The 22754-nt window shown below is 56.6% G+C and overlaps 1 protein-coding gene across 1 annotated transcript in view; it reads right to left on the bottom strand.

Annotated features, from left to right (window-relative positions):
• The window catches only part of kcnq2b (potassium voltage-gated channel, KQT-like subfamily, member 2b), an 87932-nt gene that overhangs the window by 36631 nt on the left and 28547 nt on the right, over positions 1-22754 (bottom strand). Inside the window, 9 exon segments of the mRNA XM_078418599.1 lie at positions 1448-1542; positions 2246-2341; positions 3100-3210; positions 4999-5124; positions 6347-6375; positions 6378-6522; positions 6911-6912; positions 7365-7491; positions 14278-14368. Of these exon segments, the coding sequence (XP_078274725.1) occupies positions 1448-1542; positions 2246-2341; positions 3100-3210; positions 4999-5124; positions 6347-6375; positions 6378-6522; positions 6911-6912; positions 7365-7491; positions 14278-14368 (822 nt within the window).

Below are 22754 nucleotides of genomic sequence, written 5' to 3'. Positions count from 1 at the left end.
GATCCAGATATCTAAATCCCTGCCCCCTGCACCAACTACTCAGCCACATATTCATTTCCTATCTTCCTGTCCTTATCATCACTATGCACGAGGTACTGGAAGCAATCCCTGGGATCACTACCCTGCAGGTCCTGATTTTCAGTCAAACCCAATTCTTATGTAACTAGTGTACGGGTGATTGCTGGTCGTCGTGGACTCCATGGGCCGAAGGGCCTGTTTCCACGCTGTTTCTCAAAAAACTAAAACATTAAACTTTGGGTTTTCAGTCAGTCTGAAGAAAGGTTCCAACCCAAAATTAATAATTAAAAAGTATTAAATTATCATGTTAAAAATTAAAGATAACATTTGGAAATTTAGTGTGCTGTCATCTGTCCATCCTCCACAGACACTGCCTGACACCTGAATGCCTGAACTTTGTTTCTTGGGCCTCGTTGTACGATGACTCTCTAAGCCTGCTCGGCACAAGGCGTCCTGTCAATTTTATGGTACAAATTTGTCACAGGTTGAAGGTAGAAACAAGGAACTGCAGATACTGGTTTACAGCAAAGATAGACACCAAGTGGTGGAGTAACTTAGAAGGTCAGGCAATATCTCTGATGAAAAAGGATGGGTGACATTTCGGGTCGGGGCCCTTCTTCAGACTGAAAGTAGAGGGTGGGGGTGGGGGAAGCTTGAGGTGAGAAAAGACCTGGACCAGTCAGGGGCGGCCTCATTGTTGGCTAGGGAAGGTGAAGAGAAACAATGTGGAGAACTGCTTAAACTACTAGGGTGGAGGAAGTGGGGCAAGAGGGGAGGTGAGGGGAGGGGAGGGGAGGGGAGTGCAAGATGAAGTTACTTACAATTTGAGAATTCAATGTACACAACACTGGGTTGTAAGCAAAATATGAGCTGCTGTTCCTTCAATTTGAGTGCGGCCTCACTCTGGCAATGGAGGAGGCGCAGGACAGAAAGGTCAGTGTGGGAATGGGAGGGGGAGTTGAAATGGTTGGCAACCGGGAGGTCCTGTAGGCACTGCAGCACTTTGTGTCTACCTTTGGTCATATGTTGAAGTCGGCATGGTATGGAAGCCAAATTTGGATTTCAGATGGTGGAATCACATCAGGAGGTCACCTGGCTTTACGGAGGGTCACAGGTTGAAGTCGGCATGGAAGGAAAGGTTTGTTATCAAGTGAGGCAGATGCAGCGGAGAGGAACACAGATACACGATGTACCTACTTGTCCAAGGCCCCATTCACACATGGACTCCACCTTTCACTGGGGATTGATTGACAACGGCATTGACACTACAGTGAGGCGATGGAGCAAAAAGAAACTTGTGTGGAACTGAACTAAAATGGAAGGAAATAAAAAGAAATTTGAAATTAAACAACTTAATTAAATGAAATTAAGAAGCCAAATCTGAAAGTTATGCGGAGGGTGAGGAGAGGAGGTGGTGTAGGGCACGTACCGGTACATTGGGACAGTCAACGTTTGTTCAAAGCATTGCCACGTGGCATGGAGATCGGTCCGACACAGGCTGGTCGAGTAGTAACGCCAGGCTGTCTGTTGTGAGGGCACAAAGACAGGGTATAAGCATGAGAAACGGGGGCAAGAGCCGGGGGGGGGAGCCGGCTACAACAGCCTCTTCAACCTGATCCCACACACAATACGTTCAGGCCTTCCACTTCCCAATATATGGTTCACAACCTGAGAATATCCTGTCACTGAGGCCCCACTGAGGTCCAGTGACTATGCACCTGGGGCAGATGTGCAGTCCCCTCTGGGGCAGATGTGCAGTCCCCTCTGGCACAGATGTGCAGACCCCTCTGGGGCAGATGAGCAGTCCCTTCTGGGGCAGATGTGCAGACCCCTCTGGGATGTGACCAGACTCTCCTGAGCCAGTGATGGTGGGTCACTGTCCAAGCTTGACCTGGTGATCCAGGGTCACTGTCCAAGCCTGACCTGGTGATCCAGGGTCACTGTCCAAGCCTGACCTGGTGATCCCACGCTAACATCCATTTCATCGTTCCATTTTGGGACCAATGGCAATAAAACATTCTTGACTCTTGGCCAATCCGACCTATCCATGTCCCCTTGCCCTGGACAGTCAGGCAACATCTCACCAACTACCCGTCGACATCTCTCGCTTGGGACCTGCTGTGATGCCACCAACCGTTCTTGGGTGCGGTGGGTAACTAGTGTTCTATGTCTCACCTCCCATCTCACCCCCTCTGGCCCTCCCCGTAACCGTGGAAGCCCCCCTCACCTGGATGAGGCCAGCCGCGGGGTTGCGTCGCTTCTCAAAGTGTTTCTGCCGATGTTGCTCCTGAACCTTCAGTGCGAAGCCTGAGCCCAGGATTCCCTGGAATGTGAAGACGGAACGGTCAGGAAGGGCTGAAGGGTGTGCGATGGATGTCTGTCTTCGCGATAGAAAAGGACCAGGCAGGGACGGAGTTTGGGGAAGAGGAGCTGAGGGCTTTGGGCAGTGGTGGGACATCGACCGGCCCTGATCCCGCTGTGTTGTAGAAATGGCTGAAGGGCCAAACAGCCTCATGCTGACCCTTCATGACCACACTCAGAGAACATCCCGGCAGCGGAAGCCAACCAGAAATACTGGAAGGTGCTTAGCTACACTCTACCATGCTGAACAGACCATTGGGTGGTTGTAGAGGCTACAGAGAATAGAAGAGGGCTCAAGGACTAGAAGCCTCTTATTTTGAGGGGCGGGACTCAGCCCAATGCATCATCGAGTCCACCCCACCATTCATCAAGATCAATGCTGCCTCCAGACCAGAACAGCTTCTGTTCCTGACACTTTGAACAGACCGTCCATGTTGATGTTGGGATTTGGGAAATTCAGGTGTGGAGCCAAAAGGCATTCCCAAATCAAGGAAGGGTTGGAAACCGCTCCCTTGGGACATCTCCAGGAATGTGGCAAGCAATTGAATAATTCCCTGGGAATTCTCTTTAGAGGGAGGAGATGGAATGGAGCCGGGGAGAAGGCTGCAGAGTTGGGATTACAATGGGAAAGGGTCGCTCCGGATTCTGGAATGGTGCAGAATCCCTCTGGGCTCAGGGATGTGACAGGTCGTTATTCCCCCTAGCCCACAGTATGCTTACCGCGGGCAGAGCGAAGAAGGACACGCCAATGAGGGTGAAAGTGGCGGCCAGCAGGCGGCCATTCCAGGTGATGGGGAACTTGTCACCATAGCCAATGGTGGTCAACGTGATCTGTGGAGTAGTGGCAGGTCAGTGAGGTGCAGAACAGTGGGACCCCAAGCCAGCCCACACCCCCACATGCACCCCCCCCACACCCACCTCCCCCACACCCACCTCCACACCTAGCCCACACCCACCCCACACCCCACACCCACCTCCACACCCAGCCCACACCCCCCACACCCAGCCCACACCCCCACACCCACCCCACACCACCTCCACACCCAGCCCACACCCCCACACCCACCCAGCCCACACCCCACACCCCACACCCAGCCCACACCCCCACACCCAGCCCACACCCCCACACCCACCCCCCCCACACCCACCTCCACACCTAGCCCACACCCACCCCCCACACCCACCTCCACACCCCCACACCCAGCGCACACCCCACACCCCACACCCCACACCCCACACCCACCTCCACACCCAGCCCACACCCCCACACCCAGCCCACACCCCACACCCAGCCCACACCCCCACACCCACCCCCCCCACACCCACCTCCACACCTAGCCCACACCCACCCCACACCCCACACCCTCCCACACCCACCCCACACCCCACACCCTCCCACACCCACCCCACACCCCACACCCAGCCCACACCCCCACACCCAGCCCACACCCCCACACCCACCTCCACACCTAGCCCACACCCACCCCACACCCCACACCCAGCCCACACCCCCACACCCAGCCCACACCCCCACACCCACTCCCCCCACACCCACCTCCACACCTAGCCCACACCCACCCCCCCCACACCCAGCCCACACCCCCACACCCAGCCCACACCCCCACACTCAGCCCACACCCCCACACCCACCCCCCACACCCAGCCCACACCCCCACACCCACCCCCCCCACACCCACCTCCACACCTAGCCCACACCCACCCCACACCCCACACCCAGCCACACCCCACACCCACCCCACACCCCCACACCCACACCCAGCCCACACCCTCACACCCACCCCACACCCCACACCCACCCCACACCCCCACACCCCCACACCTACCCCCCCCACACCCACCTCCACACCTAGCCCACACCCACCCCACACCCAGCCCACACCCAGCCCACACCCCCACACCCAGCCCACACCCCCACCCCCAGCCCACACCCCAGCCCACACCCCACCCCCAGCCCACACCCCAGCCCACACCCCCACACCCAGCCCACACCCCACACCCAGCCCACACCCCCACCCCCAGCCCACACCCCCACCCCCCACACCCAGCCCACACCCCAGCCCACACCCCCACACCCAGCCCACACCCCACCCCCAGCCCACACCCCAGCCCACACCCAGCCCACACCCCCACACCCAGCCCACACCCCACACCCAGCCCACACCCCCACACCCAGCCACCACCCCAGCCCACACCCCCACCCCCCACACCCAGCCCACACCCCAGCCCACACCCCCAGCCCACACCCCAGCCCACACCCCACACCCAGCCCACACCCCACCCCCAGCCCACACCCCACACCCAGCCCACACCACACACCCAGCCCACACCCCCACACCCAGCCCACACCCCAGCCCACACCCCACCCCCACACCCAGCCCACACCCCAGCCCACACCCCCCACACCCAGCCCACACTCCCACACCCAGTCCATAACCCCACCCAGCCCACAACCCCACCCAGCCACACCCCCACTACCAGCCCACAGCCCCACACCCAGCACTATGGCAGCTCCAGCCGTGATCTGCCCCAGGGGGCTACCCAGGTCGGGCCTGGTGCCTCAGGGTCCCCACTCCGGACACAAGCAACTCGTCCACTCACCAATCCCCACCACAAGGCATCCGCGTACGTGGCAAACTCCTTGTTGTCATCCTTCTCTGCCAGGAAGACCAGGAAGGAGGCGAGGATCAGGCAGAGGAAGCCAATGTACCAGGCAGTGATCAGCTCCTGAAAGGCAGCAACACAGTGGGTAGAGAGGGAGAGAGGGGGGGGGGAGAGAGGGAGAGAGGGGGGGGGGAGAGGGAGAGAGGGGGGGGGGAAGAGAGGGAGGAGAGGAGGGGGGAGAGAGAGAGAGAGAGAGAGAGAGAGAGAGAGAGAGAGAGAGAGAGAGAGAGAGAGAGAGAGAGAGAGAGAGAGAGAGAGAGAGAGAGAGAGAGAGAGAGAGAGGAGAGAGAGAGAGAGAGAGAGAGAGAGAGAGAGAGAGAGAGAGAGAGAGAGAGAGAGAGAGAGAGAGAGAGAGAGAGAGAGAGAGAGAGAGAGAGAGAGAGGCAGAGAGAGAGGCAGAAAGGCAGAGACACAGAGAGGTAGAGACAGATAGACAGAAAAGGAAGCAGAGCAACAGAGGCAGAGAGAGAGACAGAGGCAGCAAAACAGAGATAAATAGAGAGAGACAGAGACAGCAAAACAGAGATAAAAAGAGAGAGTGACAGAGACACAGAGACCAAGAGACAGACAAAGACAAAGAGAGAGAAACAGAGAAACAAAGACAGAGACAGAAAACAACAAGATCTCTCCTAGATGCTGCCTGACCTGCTGTTACTCCAGCATTTTGTGATACCTTTGATTTGTACCAGCATCTGCAGTTATTTTCCTACACAAGATCCTCCGCGAGATGTGAATACATTGTCCCAATGACAAAGAGTAGATTCACCCCCCGCACAGACTCACTCCCCTGTCCTCACAGGCTCACTCCCCCTCCTCCCCACTCCCCCTCCACCCCACCCCACCCACCCTCCACTCCCCTCCCCCCACTCGCCAACTACGGAGCCCAGCAGCAAGCATGTGCCGCCGCAGTGGTCTCACCCACTCCCCCTCTGCTCCCTCCCCCACCCACTCCTCTCACTCCTTCCCCGCTCTTCCCTCCCCCTCACTCCCCCTCCCGCCCATTCTCCCTCCCCCTCCCCGCCCACTCCCCCACTTCCCCTCCCGCCCACTCCCCCACCCCCATTCCCCTCCCCCTCTCCCCTCCCCCCCACTCCCCCCTCCCGCCCACTCCCCCTCCCGCCCACTCCCCCTCCCGCCCCCCACTCCGCCTCCCGCCCACTCCCCCCCACTCACCCAACCCCCCACTCCTGCCCACCCCCTCCCTCTCCCCAACTCCCCCCCACTCCCCCTCCTCCCCATTCACTCCCCTCACCCCCACTCCCGCCCCCCACCTCCCCGCCCCCACCTTGCTGTGAGCGTAGACCACGGAGCCAGCAGCTTCCAGGTGCCGCCGCGCCGGTCCATGCGGATCATGCGCAGGATCTGCAGGAATCGCAGGCTGCGCAGCGCGGAGGTGGCAAAGACGTTGCCCTGCGTGCCAGCCGCCAGCACGGCGATGGAAGCGACCAGCACCAATCACGTCTGGGCAGGGGGGCGGGGAGAGAGAGAGGAGAGCGGGAGAGAGAGGAGAGCGGGGGAGAGAGAGAGGAGAGCGGGAGAGAGAGAGAAGTGAGCGGGAGAGGAGGGGGGAGAGAGGAGAGCGGGGGAGAGAGAGAGGAGAGTGGGGGAGGAGGGGAGAGAGAAGGGAGAGCAGGGGAGAGGGAGTGGGGAAGGGGGAAGACCAGGCAGGGAACCGGGCGAGGGAGAGGGGGGGAGAGGGAGGGGGTAGAGAGGGGGGTAGAGAGGGGGGAGCAGGGGGAGAGAGAGGGCAAAAAGAGAGGGGGGAGTGGGAGGGGAGAGAGTGGGGGGTGAGACGGAGGTGGGGGATAGAGCAGGGGAGAGCATTAGACTGGGTTCACCGTTCCTCAACATCTCCCATTAACCTCGACCCTGACCCCTCACCTCACAGCCTGACCCTTCACCCTGACCCCAACCCAGACCACTAACCTTTGTTCTCACAGCCTGACCCTGACCCCAACCCCTCACCAAGTGCTCTGACCTTTCACCCCGAGTCCAACCCCTCACTTTCACCCCGATCCTTCTCTGCAAACCTGACACTTGACTGTAAACTCTGAACCTAACCCTGACCCTTCACCCTGTCCGACCTCTCTCCAAACCTGACGTTGACCCTTCATCCTGACTCTGACCCCTCACGTTAACCCACTAACCCTTCTCCGCAACCCTGACTCTTGATCGTAAACCATGACCCTTCACCCCTAACCCTCTCCATGACCCCTCACCAAACCTGGTCCCCATGGCCTCTCCCTGGCCCTTGTTATTCCTCCATGTGTGTATCACACGTGTACCACGCGGTGCCCCCTCACCGATCACACAGAAGGGTTTGCGGGCGAACTTGAGGCGGCCCCTCCAGCCACGGTAACGGCAGCAGCAGCCGGCAGACCAGATGCGCACCAGGTACTCCACGCCGAACACCACGATCGTCACAATCTCCTGCGGGTGGCGAGAGACAAGAGGATGTAACAAAGACCCAGAGTGCTGGAGCAACACTGCGGCTCAAGCAGCATCTCTGGTAGACGAGGATAGGTGACGTTTCGTGTAGAGTGGGTCTGAAGTAGGGTCCCGATCCAAAACGGTGAGAAGGTCCCCCGGCAAGCCGCGGCCATATCATAACCGCAGGCCTGCTCACCTACCGCGGAACCAGAAACCAACCTGCCCGGAGAGAGGTCACCGAGCCCGGCCCCTTCTCACTCCCAAAGACCGGGAATCGGGAAGATGGGTGGAGGGAGATGGTGGCGGACGTTGGACAAAAGGCCCGGTGAAAAGGTTGGCTGCAGGAGGCACCCACCGGGAACAAGAGCTGAAGAGGGCCGTGCAAGGAGAGGGACAGTTCGCAGGATGACCGGAATGGAGGCGACGACTGCAACGCCTTAGTGGCCGGCTGCAGCTGGGACTGGGAAATGGCACCAAAATGGTGGATTGTTCCTTACATTCTGTACTAACCGGGGGATGGTGCTTATGTACGGGTAGAGCTGTCTACAATACAATACAATACAATATATCTTTATTGTCATTGTACAGGGGTACAACGAGATTGGGAATGCGTCTTCCGTATGATGCAATAAATTAATTAGCTAATCAGTGTAAATTTATACAACCCAGTGAAACAAATTAGAAACAGTGTGAAGTTCAAGTAGGTCTGTGCTGGTTCACTGTGCGATGTGACCATCTGGCTCAGCAGGACCGATTCATAGCAGCTATGGCCCTGGGGATGAAGCTGTTCCTGAGTCTGGAGGTGCGGGCGTAGAAGGCCTTGTAGCGTCTGCCCGATGGTACAATTTCAAACAGACTATTAGACAATAGACAATAGACAATAGGTGCAGGAGTAGGCCATTCAGCCCTTCGAGCCAGCACCACCATTCAATGCGATCATGGCTGATCACTCTCAATCAGTACCCCGTTCCTGCCTTCTCCCCATACCCCCTCACTCCGCTATCCTTAAGAGCTCTATCCAGCTCTCTCTTGAAAGCATCCAACGAACTGGCCTCCACTGCCTTCTGAGGCAGAGAATTCCACACCTTCACCACTCTCTGACTGAAAAAGTTCTTCCTCATCTCCGTTCTAGGGGTGTGAGGAGTCTTTGTGAATGCTGGTGGCTTTTCTGAGGCATCGTGTGTTGTAGATGCCCTCCAATGCTGGTAGCTGTATTCTGATAGTCTTCTGAGCTCTGTGGACTACCCGCTGAAGAGCTCTCCTCTCTGCCTCCGTGCAGCTGAGGTACCACACAGGGATGCCATGTGTTAGGATGCTCTCTATGGTGCAGCGGTAGAAGGTCGTCAGCAGCTGTTGGGGCAGACCAGATTTTTTCAGTGTTCTCAGGTAGAACAGTCGTTGCTGTGCCTTCTTGACCAGCGCAGCAGTGTTAATGGACCATGTGAGATCCTCCGAAATGTGAGTTGCCAGAAACTTGAAGCTGGACACTCTCTCCACACTGTCCCCATTGATAAAGATCGGAGCGTATTCCCCGTTGTAAGTTAATGGAAGTTGATGATCAGCTCCTTGATCTTGGAGGTGTTTAGGGACAGGTTGTTAACTGAGCCGTGGGGGAATGTATGCAGCCATGATGATGACCACAGTAAACGCTCGAGGTAGATAAAACGGCCTACATTTGAGCAGTAGGTACTCCAGGTCTGGGGAACAGTGGCTCTCTATTGCTTTGTGGTTGGTGCACCAGTCATTGTTAATGTAGATACAGAGCCCACCGCCCTTGCTCTTACCGGAGTCCTTTGTTCTATCAGCCCGTTGTAGTGACCGGTTCGTTAGCTCCACAGCTCCGTCGGGAACCAGCGCATTGAGCCACGTTGTTAACAGGTTGTTAACCATTCCACCAGGTTCTGCACCTCCGCTCTGTAGTTTGTTTCATCACCGTTGGTGATCAGCCCGATAACCGTTGTGTCGTCTGCAAACCTGACAATGGTGTTGGTGTCGAATGAAGGAACACAGTCGTGTGTGAATAGGGAGTAGAGCATGGGGCTCAGAACACAGCCCTGTGGTGTGCCGGTACTCAGGGTGATAGTGGAGGACAGGTGCGGGCCCATTCTCACTGCCTGCGGGCGCTCCAGCAGGAAGTCCAGGATCCAGTCGCATAACGACGAGCTGAGGCCTAGCTGGTGGAGTTTGGTGATGAGCTTGGTGGGGATGACCGTGTTGAAGGCAGAGCTATAGTCTATGAATAGCATCTTCACGTACGTGCCCTGTCTCTCCAGGTGAGTCAGGATAGTGTGAAGGGCCAGAGAGATGGCGTCCTCTGTGGATCTATTTGCCCTGTATGCAAATTGATGCGAGTCCAGTGAGGCAGGGATGTTGGATTTGATGTGTGAGAGGACCAGCCTTTCAAAGCACTTCATGATTATAGGAGTTAGGGCAACCGGACGGTAGTCGTCCAGGTTGGTGATCTTTGCTTTTTTCGGCACCGGCACTATGGTAGCCGACTTCAGGCACAGGGGAACGTAGTCAGAGATAACGACAGGTTAAAGATCCTGGTGAATACCTCAGCCAGCTGTTCAGCACAGTCCCTAAGTACCCTTCCTTGAACTCCATCCGGGCCTGCAGCCTTGTGTGGGTTGACCCTTCGCAGAGCGCGTTGTACATCCTGTGTGCTCAATGTTAAGACCAGTCCCTCCCCCTCGGCTGGGGTTCTTCCCCTCATGGCGGTGTTGCCAGTTTCGAAGTGGGCAAAGAAATTGTTAAGCTCGTTGGTTAGTGTGACATCACTGTGGGGGCAGGCAGGGCTGCTCTTGTAGCCAGTGATGTCCCTGACACCCTGCCACGTGCTTCTGGTGTCCGTGGTAATGAAGTGGTCTTCCACCCGTTGCTTGTGGGTGTCTTTGGCACTTTTTATACCTTTGTTCAGGTTTGACCTGGCAACACTGTATGCTAAAGTGTCACTAGATTTAAAGGCATTGTTGCGTGCCCTCAACAGGTTCTGTACCTCCTTGTTCATCCATGGTTTCCGGTTTGGGAACATCTTTGTTTCCTTGTCCACTGTGACATTCTCCACACAGCAGTTGATGTAGGAGAGCACAGTGGATGTGTACTTCTCCAAGTCTACCTCTGAACTGCAGGTCGCCTGTTGTGCAAACAGGTCCCAGTCGGTGCAATCAAAGCAGTCCTGGAGTTGTTGGGTGGCATCCTCGGGTCATATTTTGACCGTCTTAATTGTAGGTTTGGTCTTGCGGATGAGGGGTTTGTATGCGGGCAGTAGAAACAGTGAGAGGTGATTGGACTGTCCCAGAGGTGGGCATGGGAGAGCACTGTAGGCGTCCTTTACCTTGAGCTTTGAGCCCCTGGTAGGGCACTGCACATGCTGGTGGAATTTGTGGAGCGCGGCTCGTAGGTCAACCTGATTAAAGTCCCCGGCAACAATGAAGGCACCGTCGGGGTGGGCATCCTGCTGCTTGCTGATGGCCGAGTGCAGCTGTGCTAGCGCTAGGTTAGCATTAGCCTGTGGGGGAATGTATGCAGCCATGATGATGACCACAGTAAACGCCCGAGGTAGATAAAACAGCCTACATTTGAGCAGTAGGTACTCCAGGTCTGGGGAACAGTAGCTCTCTATTGCGGAGTGGTTGGTGCACCAGTCATTGTTGATGTAGATACAGAGCCCACCGCCCTTTGTTCTATTGGCCCGTTGTAATGACTGTTTCGTTAGCTCCACAGCCCGATCGGGAACCAGCGCGTTGAGCCACGTCTCTGTGAAGATCAGCGCGCAGCATTCTTTCAGGGATCGCTGGGTGTTGATCCATAGCCTTTCCTCATCCAGCTTGTTGGAGAGTGACCGGACATTTGCGAGAAAGACTCTTGGTAGGGATGGTCTTTGTGGGGCCCTCCGTAGTCTGGCCTGCACCCCCGCTCTCCCACCGTAGCCTGGCCTGCACCCCCGCTCTCCCACCGTAGTCTGGCCTGCACCCCCGCTCTCCCACCGTAGTCTGGCCTGCACCCCCGCTCTCCCACCGTAGCCTGGCCTGCACCCCCGCTCTCCCACCATAGCCTGGCCTGCACCCCCGCTCTCCCACCGTAGTCTGGCCTGCACCCCCGCTCTCCCACCGTAGCCTGGCCTGCACCCCCGCTCTCCCACCGTAGCCTGGCCTGCACCCCCGCTCTCCCACCGTAGCCTGACCTGCACCCCCGCTCTCCCACCGTAGCCTGACCTGCACCCCCGCTCTCCCACCGTAGCCTGACCTGCACCCCCGCTCTCCCACCGTAGCCTGGCCTGCACCCCCGCTCTCAGTCCGTAGCCTGGCCTGCACCCCCGCTCTCCCACCGTAGTCTGGCCTGCACCCCCGCTCTCCCACCGTAGCCTGGCCTGCACCCCCGCTCTCCCACCGTAGTCTGGCCTGCACCCCCGTTCTCCCACCGTAGCCTGGCCTGCACCCCCGCTCTCCCACCGTAGCCTGGCCTGCACCCCCGCTCTCCCACCGTAGCCTGGCCTGCACCCCCGCTCTCAGTCCGTAGCCTGGCCTGCACCCCCGCTCTCCCACCGTAGTCTGGCCTGCACCCCCGCTCTCCCACTGTAGCCTGACCTGCACCCCCGCTCTCAGTCCGTAGCCTGACCTGCACCCCCGCTCTCAGTCCGTAGCCTGACCTGCACCCCCGCTCTCCGGCCACGTTTTTGCTTCCTCTCCCTGCGCTGTCTCCGTCTCCTTCCAGTGGTGATCCAGGGGCCTGTTCTGCCTGGCTCCGTGGGGATTTTGGTGAGGGTTTTATAGTACTCACCGGCCAGTCTCGCGCAGCCGCACCCGATGTTGAGCAGCTCCATGCGGCTCTATGTGCGATCCGCCTTCCGTGAGCTGCAGTGCCTTGGGGAGTGCGCTGTCACTGTGTCCGGACTCGCCGCCACGGGCTCCGACTGGATTTCAGTGGAGGTAAGGGTCGCAGATTTTAAACAAAGATTCCGTGACCTGATTTTCCCGCCGCGTCCACTGCTGGGCTGCTCCATGCGGCTCCATGAGCGGTCTGCCTTGTGTGGTCTGCAGCGCTTTGGAGAGCGCGATGTCGCTGTGTTCGGACGTGCTGCCGCCAGCACTGTCGGGATTTCGGTGCCGGTGCTGGATTTCCTCGTACTGTAGGTGAGTTTTAGTGTGAATTCTTTAGGTTTTAGGGGTTTTAGGGGTTTACTGGGTGTACTTCCCTGGGTTTTATCGCAGCCGCATTCGGTGCTGGGCTGCTCCGAATTGCATCTGTCTGGGGAGCGCAAAGCCGCTGCATCTGGACGCGCCGCCATCATAAAAGTATCGCACTGTTCCATGGTACACGTGATAATAAAACAACATTGAACCATTCAACATTTCCACACTCTCCAGAGATGCTGCCTGGCCTGCTGAGTTGCTCCAGCACTTTCTCTTTGGTTTTGACTGATTTGGGGTAGTCAGCGTGGATCAGTGTGCTCAGGGTGATGGATGTGCTGGTGTTTTGGTTTCAGGCCTGGATAGAGTGGATGTGGAAAGGATGTTCAGTTCAGTTGAGTTTATTGTCACGTGTACCAAGGTACAGTGAAAAGCTTTTGTCGCGTGCTAACCAGTCAACAGAAAGACAATACATGATTACAATCGATCCATTGACAGTGTATAGATACATGTTAAGGCAATAATGTTTAGTGCAAGGTAAAATATATAAGGATGTTTCCAATATCATATCATATCATATATATACAGCCGGAAACAGGCCTTTTCGGCCCTCGAAGTCCGTGCCGCCCAGTGATCCCCGTACATTAACACTATCCTACACCCACTAGGGACAATTTTTACATTTACCCAGCCAATTAACCCACATACCTGTACGTCTTTGGAGTGTGGGAGGAAACCGAAGATCTCGGAGAAAACCCACGCAGGTCACGGGGAGAACGTACAAACTCCTTACAGTGCAGCACCCGTAGTCAGGATCGAACCTGAGTCTCCGGCGCTGCATTCGCTGTAAAGCAGCAACTCTACCGCTGCGCTACCGTGCCGCCATAGTGGGAGAGTCTAGGACCAGAGGCCGTAGCCTCTGAATAAAAGTACATACCTTTAGAAACAAGATGGTTAGGAATTTCTTTAATTAGAGGGTGGTGAATCTGTGGAATTCATTGCCACAGACGGCCGTGGAGGCCGTTATTTGATATTTTTAAAGCGGAGCTTGACAGTCTTGATTAGTTCAGGTGTCATGGGGAGAAGGCAGAAGAATGGGGTTGAGAGGGGAAGATCAATCAGCCATGATTGAACGGTGGAGTTGACGAAGGGCATTACAGGCTTTATCTTGCACTAAATGTTATTCACATTATTCCCTTTACCATGAATCTGTACAATGTGGATGGCTCGATTGTAATCATGTATTGTCTTTCCATTGACTGGTTAGCATGCAACAAAAGCTTTTCACTGTACCTCGGTACACATGACAATAAACTAGACTCAAAACATGGGCTGAATGGCCTAATTCTGCTCCGAGAACTTATGAGGGCTGCAGAAGTTACAGAATGGGTTGGGGGAGAGGTGGTTAACATAAAGTTTCCAGATCCAGCAACAAAGGTGAAACTCCATCACCACTCCATGTGCCTCCCGGGTGCATGGTCCCAGCAAATCCCACAAAGTACGGAGATGATAGGGATGGGTAAACGGTGGAGCAAAGGATCGCCTCCCCAAAAGCTCCTCGCCCCGCACCCCCCATAAGCATGCATGCCATCTAACACCCGGACAGTGGCCAACCATTGGGCAAGAGGCCAGAGTGCAGTGAGGAGGAACTCACCAGAATATAGAGTGCTCCCTCAGAACTCTCCTTGTATTCCCTGATGGTAGAGAAGACGGACAGAACCAGGCAGGAGAAGACCAGCAAAAATCTGCAAGACACAAGCAGAGGTTGATGGCTTAGCCTAAGGAGATAAAGACCACACACACACTGGACGCTGCAAGAGCAATTGCTCTCATTTAGCTGCTGCACAACCGAGATTCATCAAGACTCCAGACATAGAACTGAAAAGTGGGTGGTTTTGCAGATAGTGAAGGTGGTTATGCAAAATTGCAGCAGGATTTTGAACGAGTGGCCAAGTGGGCTGAGGAATGGTTGATGGAATTTAATACAGAGAAATGTGAGATGTTGAATTTTGGGATGTCTAACATGGGCAGGACCTACACAGGCCTCTGGAGAGCGTTGTAGAGCAGAGGGATCTAGGAGTGCAGGTGCATGCATCCTTGAAGATGAAGTCGCAGGTAGACAAGGTGGTCAAAAAGGCTTTTGGCACATTGGCCTTCATCAGTCAGAGTATTGAGTATAGAAGTTGGGAGGTCATGTTGCAGTTCTATAAGACGTTGGTGAGGCCGCATTGAGAGTATTATGTTCAGTTCTGGGCTTCATGTGATAGGAAATATGTTGTCAAGCTGGAAAGGGTACAGAGGAGATTTACAAGGATGTTGCCAGGACTAGAGGATCTGAGCTGTAGGGAGAGGTTGAGTAGGCTGGGACTCTATTCCTTGGAATGCAGGAGGAATAGGGGTCATAAGGAATAGTAGAATTAGGCCATTCGGCCCATCAGGTCTACTCCACCATTCAATCATGGCTGATCTATCTCTCCCTCCTAACCCCATTCTCCTGCCTTCTTCCCATAATCCCTGAAACCCGTACTAATCAAGAATCTATCTATCTCTGTCTTAAAAATATCCACTGACTTGGTCTCCACGGCCGTCTGTGGCAAAGAATTCCACAGATTCACCACCCTCTGACTAAAGTAATTTCTCCTCATCTCCTTCGTGAAAAGCTATGACTCTCCCACAAGTGGAAACATCCTCTCCACATCCACTCTACCTAAGGCTTTCACTATTCTGTATGTTTCAATTAGGTCCCCCCCTCATTTGTCTAAACGCCAGCGAGTACAGGTCCAGTGCCGACAAACGCTCATCATAGGTTGACCTACTCATTCCACGGATCATTCTTGTAAACCTCCTCTGGACCCTCTCCAGAGCCAGCACATCCTTCCTCAGATATGGGGCCCAAAATTAGAAACATAGAAACAGAAAAATAGGTGTCCCCAACAACTCTCATCAACATCTACATATGCACCGTAGAAAGCACCACCAATATGAATCAATAAGATCAATATGTATAAGAAAATAACTGCAGATGCTGGTACAAATCGAAGGCTTTTATTCACAAAATGCTGGAGTAACGTTTCGAGTCGAGACCCTTCTTCAGTCTGAAGAAGGGTCTCGACCCGAAACGTCACCCATTCCTTCTACATTTTTAAAGCTAGAGAGATATTAAAGTTTAAAATGTTCATTTCTAACCCATTTCTTGAAGGGCTTCAGCGTGTGACGTCACAATGGCACCGTGCACCTATGAGAGATCAGCTCGCGCTCCCCCCCCCCCCGCCGGTGTTCAGCGTGTGACGTCACAATGGCACCCGTGCACCTATGAGAGATCAGCTTGCGCTCCCCCCCCCCCCCGCCGGTGTTCAGCGTGTGATGTCACAATGCAATGCGACCCGCACGTCTTCAACAGATCAGCTCGCTCTCGCGCCCCCCCGCGGACCTTTCACTAATGCGCTCCCCCCCCACCTGGACTTTTCACTAATGCGCTCCCCCCCCCCCCCCGGACCTTTCACTAATGCGCTCCCCCCCCCCCACCTGGACCTTTCACTAATGCGCTCCCCCCCGGACCTTTCACTAATGTGCTCCCCCCCCCCCGGACCTTTCACTAATGCGCCCCCCCCCCCCCCGGCCCGGGTGAGGGGGGGGGAGGAGGAGGGGGGATGGACTGGGGGAGGGGGTGGAGCAATGGGACCCGCACAATTGGCCCACGTCCCACGTGAGAGGAGCGCTGCCGCCGCCGCCACTCTTATTTGTACGACAGGGCGTGTCCCGCTGAAAGCTCCCGCTGCTGCTGCTCTGTCTGGTTCGTGCTGAGACGTCGAGCTTTGGCTGCTGTTGTACAATATAAGATAAGCTTCATTTCCATTGATATTTTATTTAAAGCAAATCGCTTTGTTTAAACATAAAGTTCATTTCATTTTACCTTATTTACTTTGGTTTCTTTTTAGTTTTTACCTCGGGGAGGCTTTATTTAGTTAGGGAGGTTTGCCGTTTTGTGCTCTAAAAAAAGATTTGTCTTTTTAACATTACTTGCATTTCATTTTTCCTCATTTCCGATTGTTTTATTTCTATTTCATACTTCGGGGAGGGTTTTTTAGTGAGTGAACGTTGCCTTTTTCTGTTCAGCTCCCACTTCGCACTCGACGCCCCATTGGTCGGTGTACCACTTGGCACTCGACGCCCCATTGGTCGGTGTACCACTTGGCACTCGACGCCCCATTGGTCGGTGTACCACTTGGCACTCGACGCCCCATTGGTCGGTGTACCACTTGGCACTCGACGCCCCATTGGTCGGTGTACCACTTGGCACTCGACGCCCCATTGGTCGGTGTACCACGTGGCACTCGACGCCCCATTGGTCGGTGTACCACGTGAGGGAGTAAAATAATACGTCGCCTTCATTTATATTCCTTTCATTTTCAAAGAAAAACGCTTCATTTCAAAAAGCATTGATTTCTTTTTTGTCAATAGCGTCACTCACCCACTCCATCCACACCCCCCTCAACCCCTTATCATCCCCTCCATAACCCACCTCAGCCCCCTTATCCTCTTCTCACCCACTCCAGCCCCCATATCCCCCCCCTCTCTTCCACACTCCATTCACCCATTTCATCGCTGCTGAACTCCCTTTGAAACTCCCCCAAACCGCTACTGCATTGGTCTAACACAGCCACTCCATCCCCCCCCCCCCCCCTCTCCCCCACTCACGCACTCCATTCCCACCTGAAACCCCCTTAACTCCCCCAAACCTCTCCTGCATTAACTGAAATTGTGTTTAGGATTTTTTTGAGAGCCCCACTCAGGCACTCCATACCCCCTTCAATCCCCCTTAAAACTCCCCCAAACCTGTGCTGCATTAACTTAAATTGGTTTCAGGTTGGGTTTTTTTAAGAGCCTCACTCACCTACTCCATCCACACCCCCTCAACTCCTTATCATCTCCCCCACAACCCACCCCCTTATCCTCTTCTCACCCACTCCATCCCCCAGCCCCATTATCCCCCCCTCTCTTCCACCCTCCATTCACCCAATTCATCCCCCCTGAACCCCCTTTGAAACTCCCCCAAACCTCTACTGCATTGGTCTAACACTCAGCAACTCCTTACCTCCGCGTTCCCGGGTGGGGGCAGGGGAGGGGCAAGTGGGGGTGGCTAGGGGGGATGGTAGGGGGAGGATGGGGGATGAGTGGGGGGTTGAGGGTGCTACAATACAAGAGAGGCTTTGGGTCCAGGCCTCACTCAACCATACCCTTTCCCCTTCCCCGTCTTCAACAGATCAGCTCGCTCTCGCCCCCCCCCCCCCCCGACCTTTCACTAATGCGCTCCCCCGCCCCGCCCCCCCCCCCCCGGACCTTTCACTCATGCGCTCCCCCCCCCCCCCCCCCGCACCTTTCACTAATGCGCTCCCCCCCGGACATTTCACTAATGCGCTCCCCCGCCCGGAATACCACCGCCCGTCCCGGCATGCCTCGCGCCTGCCGTTCCTCAGATCGGGCCGCGCTGACTGCCGGAAGGTGTCATCACCTCTCCCGCTCCGTGAGGGGGGTACCCGCTCGACTGACGGCATTGTTGACGGGTGATGGTTGGTGAAGGGGGGGAGGAGGAGGGGGGGATGGACTGGGTGAGGGGGGTGAGGACGAGAAGAGGGAGGTGGAGGAGGGGGGGAGCGCACTCCATTCCCCCCTCAATCCCCCTTAAAAAACCCCAAACCTGTGCTGCATTAACTTAAATTGGTTACAGGTTTTCGTAAGAGCCCCACTACATCCACACCCCCTCAACCCCACTTGTCATCCCCGCTACAAACCCACCTCAACCCCCCTTATCCTCCTGTGAGATGTAAATGTGAGTGCTCACAATCACAATGCCAGAGACAAAGTCGTGGAAACAACACAAGTTTATTCACGAGTCTGCAGAGCCGGGTGCCTCTCCAAACCGAGACACCCCGAGACAAAGACAGTGCCTTCTCTTTATACAATACAACTTTGTTGAATCTCCCTCCCCTTCGGGCTCCTTCCAATCAGAGCGCTGAGGTGCACAATCTTCTGTACCGCCCCGGGTACCCCCCAGATCATACATTGTATGTGCATGGTAATTAGCAGTTTCCCCATCAGGGGCGTATTTGCAATATTCATTTACCTCATTGAGCAAGCGCAGTAGTTATCCACATGACCCTTAGTTATCCTCATGACCCATTTCAACCCTTTCCTGCCGCTTAGACACTCTCTTAAATTTACGGCTGTTCGTACAACCTGTCTCTGTCCCACATTATCAGTGCCCTAACGAACTCGGTGGTAGTTCAATCATCCTGTCCCTGACGGTTTAATAGTCCTGTCCCTGGTGGTTTAATCATCCTGTTTCTCACTCCCCTCACCCACTCCATCCCCCTCAGCCCCCTTATCCCCCCCCTCCCCCTCCCCCACCCTCCATTCACCCAATTCATCCCTCCTGAGCCCCCTTTAAAACTCCCCCAAACCTCCACTGCATTGGTCTAAAACCCTCCCCTTACTCAGCCACTCCATTCCCAATTCAACCCCCCCTCACTCAGGCACTCCATTCCCACCTCAACCCCCCCCCTTAAAACTCCCCCAAACCTCTCCTGCATTAACTGAAATAGTGTTTAGAATTTTTTTCAGAGCCCCGCTCACGCACTCCATCCCCCCTCAATCCCCCTTAACACCCCCAAACCTGTGCTGCATTAATTTAAATTGGCTTCTGGCTTTTTTAAGAGCCGCACTCACCCACTCCATCCACACCCCCTCAACCCCACTTATCATCCTCCCCATATCCCACCTCAACCTCCTTATCCTCCCCTCAGTCCCCTTTCCTCCATCCCCCATTTCATCCTCCCTGAACCCCCTTTAAAACTCCCCCAAACATCAACTGCATTGGTCTAACACCCTCCCCTTACTCAGCCACCCCATCCCCTCACTCACAAACTCCATTCCCACCTCAACCCCCCCCCCCCCCCCTTTCCAAACCTTTCCTGCATTAACTGAAATTGTGTTTAGGATTTTTCCTCAGAGGCCCACTCACGCACTCCATTCCCCCTTAATCCCCCTTAAAACTCCCCCAAACCTGTGCTGCATTAACTTAAATTGGTTTCAGGTTGGGTTTTTTTAAGAGCCCCACTCACCCACTCCATCCACACCCCCTCAACTCCTTATCATCCCCCCCACAAACCACCCCCTTATCCTCTTCTCACCCACCCCATCCCCCAACCCCATTATCCCCCCTGTCCTCCACCCTCCATTCACCCAATTCATCCCCCCTGAACCCCCTTTGAAACCCCCCCAAACCTCTACTGCATTGGCCTAACACTCAGCCACTCCATCCCCCCGCGTTCCCGGGTGGGGGCAGGGGAGGGGCAAGTGGGGTTGGCTAAGGGGGATGGAGTGGGTTAGTAGGGGGAGGAGGGGGGATATGGGGGGATTGAGTGGGGGGTTGAGGGTGCTACAATGCAAGAGAGGCTTTGGGTCCAGGCCTCACTCAATCATACCCTCTCCCCTTCCCTGTCCCCCCCTACGAGGAATGGGCCCAACGGGTCGACTTGGTCTAGTATATTATTAAAACTCTGTGTCCGTGTGTTTGTGTGTATGTCCGTATGTGTGTAGCTTAACTTTTGATGCTCGCATAGCCAAAACGATACACCATAGCACTACAATATTTGCACCACCATATTCACCATTATCCTGGCCATATATTCCAATTACTTTCATTCAACTTGAAGCTACATTTTTAAAACTAGAGTTTTTAAAGTTTAAAATTTTCATTTCTAACCCATTTCTTGAAGGGCTTCAGCGTGTGACGTCACAATGGCACCCGTGCACCTATGAGAGATCAGCTTGCGCTCTCCCCCCCCCCCCCCCCGCTGGTATTCAGCATGTGACGTCACAATGGCACCCGTGCACCTATGAGAGATCAGCTTGCGTTCTCCCCCCCCCCCCCCCCGCTGGTATTCAGCATGTGACGTCACAATGGCACCCGTGCACCTATGAGAGATCAGCGCGCGCTCCCCCCCCCCCCCCCGCCAGTGTTCAGCGTGTGACGTCACAATGCAATGCGACCCGCACGTCTTCAACAGATCAGCTCGCTCCTCCCCCCCGCCCCGGACCTTTCACTAATGCGCCCACCCCCCCCCCCCCCCCCCCAGACCTTTCACTAATGCGCTCACCCCCCCCCCCCGGACCTTTCACTAATGCGCTCTCCCCCCCCCCCGGACCTTTCACTAATGCACTTCCCCCCGCCCCCCCCCGGACCTTTCACTAATGCGCTCCCCCCACCCCCACCCCCCCCCTGGACCTTTCACTAATGCGCCCCCCCCCGGACCTATCACTAATGCGCTCCCCCCCCCCCCCCCCGTTTCTTGAAGGGCTTCAGCGTGTGACGTCACAATGGCACCCGTGCACCTATGAGAGATCAGCTTGCGCTCTCCCCCCCCCCCCCCCGCTGGTATTCAGCATGTGACGTCACAATGGCACCCGTGCACCTATGAGAGATCAGCGCGCGCTCCCCCCCCCCCCCGCCAGTGTTCAGCGTGTGACGTCACAATGCAATGCGACCCGCACGTCTTCAACAGATCAGCTCGCTCCTCCCCCCCGCCCCGGACCTTTCACTAATGCGCCCACCCCCCCCCCCCCCCCCCCAGACCTTTCACTAATGCGCTCACCCCCCCCCCCCCCACCCGGACCTTTCACTAATGCACTCCCCCCTGCCCCCTGCCCCCCGCCCCCCCCGGACCTTTCACTAATGCGCTCCCCCCGCCCCCCCCACCCCCCGGACCTTTCACTAATGCACTCCCCCCCCCCCGGACCTTTCACTAATGCACTCCCCCCCCCCCCCCGGACCTTTCACTAATGCACTCCCCCCGCCCCCCCCCCCCCCGGACCTTTCACTAATGCACTCCCCCCCCGCCCGGACATTTCACTAATGCGCTCACCCCCCCCCCCGGACCTTTCACTAATGCTCTTCCCCCCCCCCCCCCCCCCGGACCTTTCACTAATGCGCTCTCTCCCCCCCCCCCGGACCTTTCACTAATGCACTTCCCCCGCCCCCCCCCCGGACCTTTCACTAATGCGCTCCCCCCACCCCCACCCCCCCCCCCCTGGACCTTTCACTAATGCGCCCCCCCCCCCCCCCGGACCTATCACTAATGCGCTCCCCCCCCCCCCCGTTTCTTGAAGGGCTTCAGCGTGTGACGTCACAATGGCACCCGTGCACCTATGAGAGATCAGCTTGCGCTCTCCCCCCCCCCCCCCGCCGCTGGTATTCAGCATGTGACGTCACAATGGCACCCGTGCACCTATGAGAGATCAGCGCGCGCTCCCCCCCCCCCCCCGCCAGTGTTCAGCGTGTGACGTCACAATGCAATGCGACCCGCACGTCTTCAACAGATCAGCTCGCTCCTCCCCCCCCGCCCCGGACCTTTCACTAATGCGCCCACCCCCCCCCCCCAGACCTTTCACTAATGCGCTCACCCCCCCCCCCCCACCCACCCGGACCTTTCACTAATGCACTCCCCCCTGCCCCCAGCCCCCCGCCCCCCCCGGACCTTTCACTAATGCGCTCCCCCCCCGCCCCCCCCACCCCCCGGACCTTTCACTAATGCACTCCCCCCCCCCCGGACCTTTCACTAATGCACTCCCCCCCCCCCCCCCCCCGGACCTTTCACTAATGCACTCCCCCCGCCCCCCCCCCCCGGACCTTTCACTAATGCACTCCCCCCCCGCGCCCGGACATTTCACTAATGCGCTCACCCCCCCTCCCCCCCGGAGCACAGCCGCCCGTCCCCGGCATGCCTCGCGCCTGCCATTCCTCAGATCGGGCCGCGCTGACCGCCGGGAGGTGTCGTCACCTCTCCCGCTCCGTGAGGGGGGCACCCACCCGATTGACGGCATCGCTGAGGGGGGAGGGTGAAGGGGGGAGGAGGAGGGGGGGATGGACTGGGGGGAGGAGGAGGGGGGATGGACTGGGGGGAGGAGGAGGGGGGGATGGACTGGGGGAGGGGGGGGGAAGGGAAGAGGGGGGGAAGGAAGAGGGGGGAGGAGGAGAGGGGGGAGGAGGAGAGGGGGGAGGAGGGAGGAGAGGGGGAGGGGGGAGGGGAGGAGGAGGAGGAGGAGAGGGGGGGAGGAGGAGAGGGGGGGGAG

Source organism: Rhinoraja longicauda, chromosome 22 (assembly GCF_053455715.1).
Source record: "Rhinoraja longicauda isolate Sanriku21f chromosome 22, sRhiLon1.1, whole genome shotgun sequence".
Classification (NCBI taxonomy): Eukaryota; Metazoa; Chordata; class Chondrichthyes; order Rajiformes; family Arhynchobatidae; genus Rhinoraja; species Rhinoraja longicauda.
This window is presented reverse-complemented; position numbering and strand designations above follow the sequence as displayed.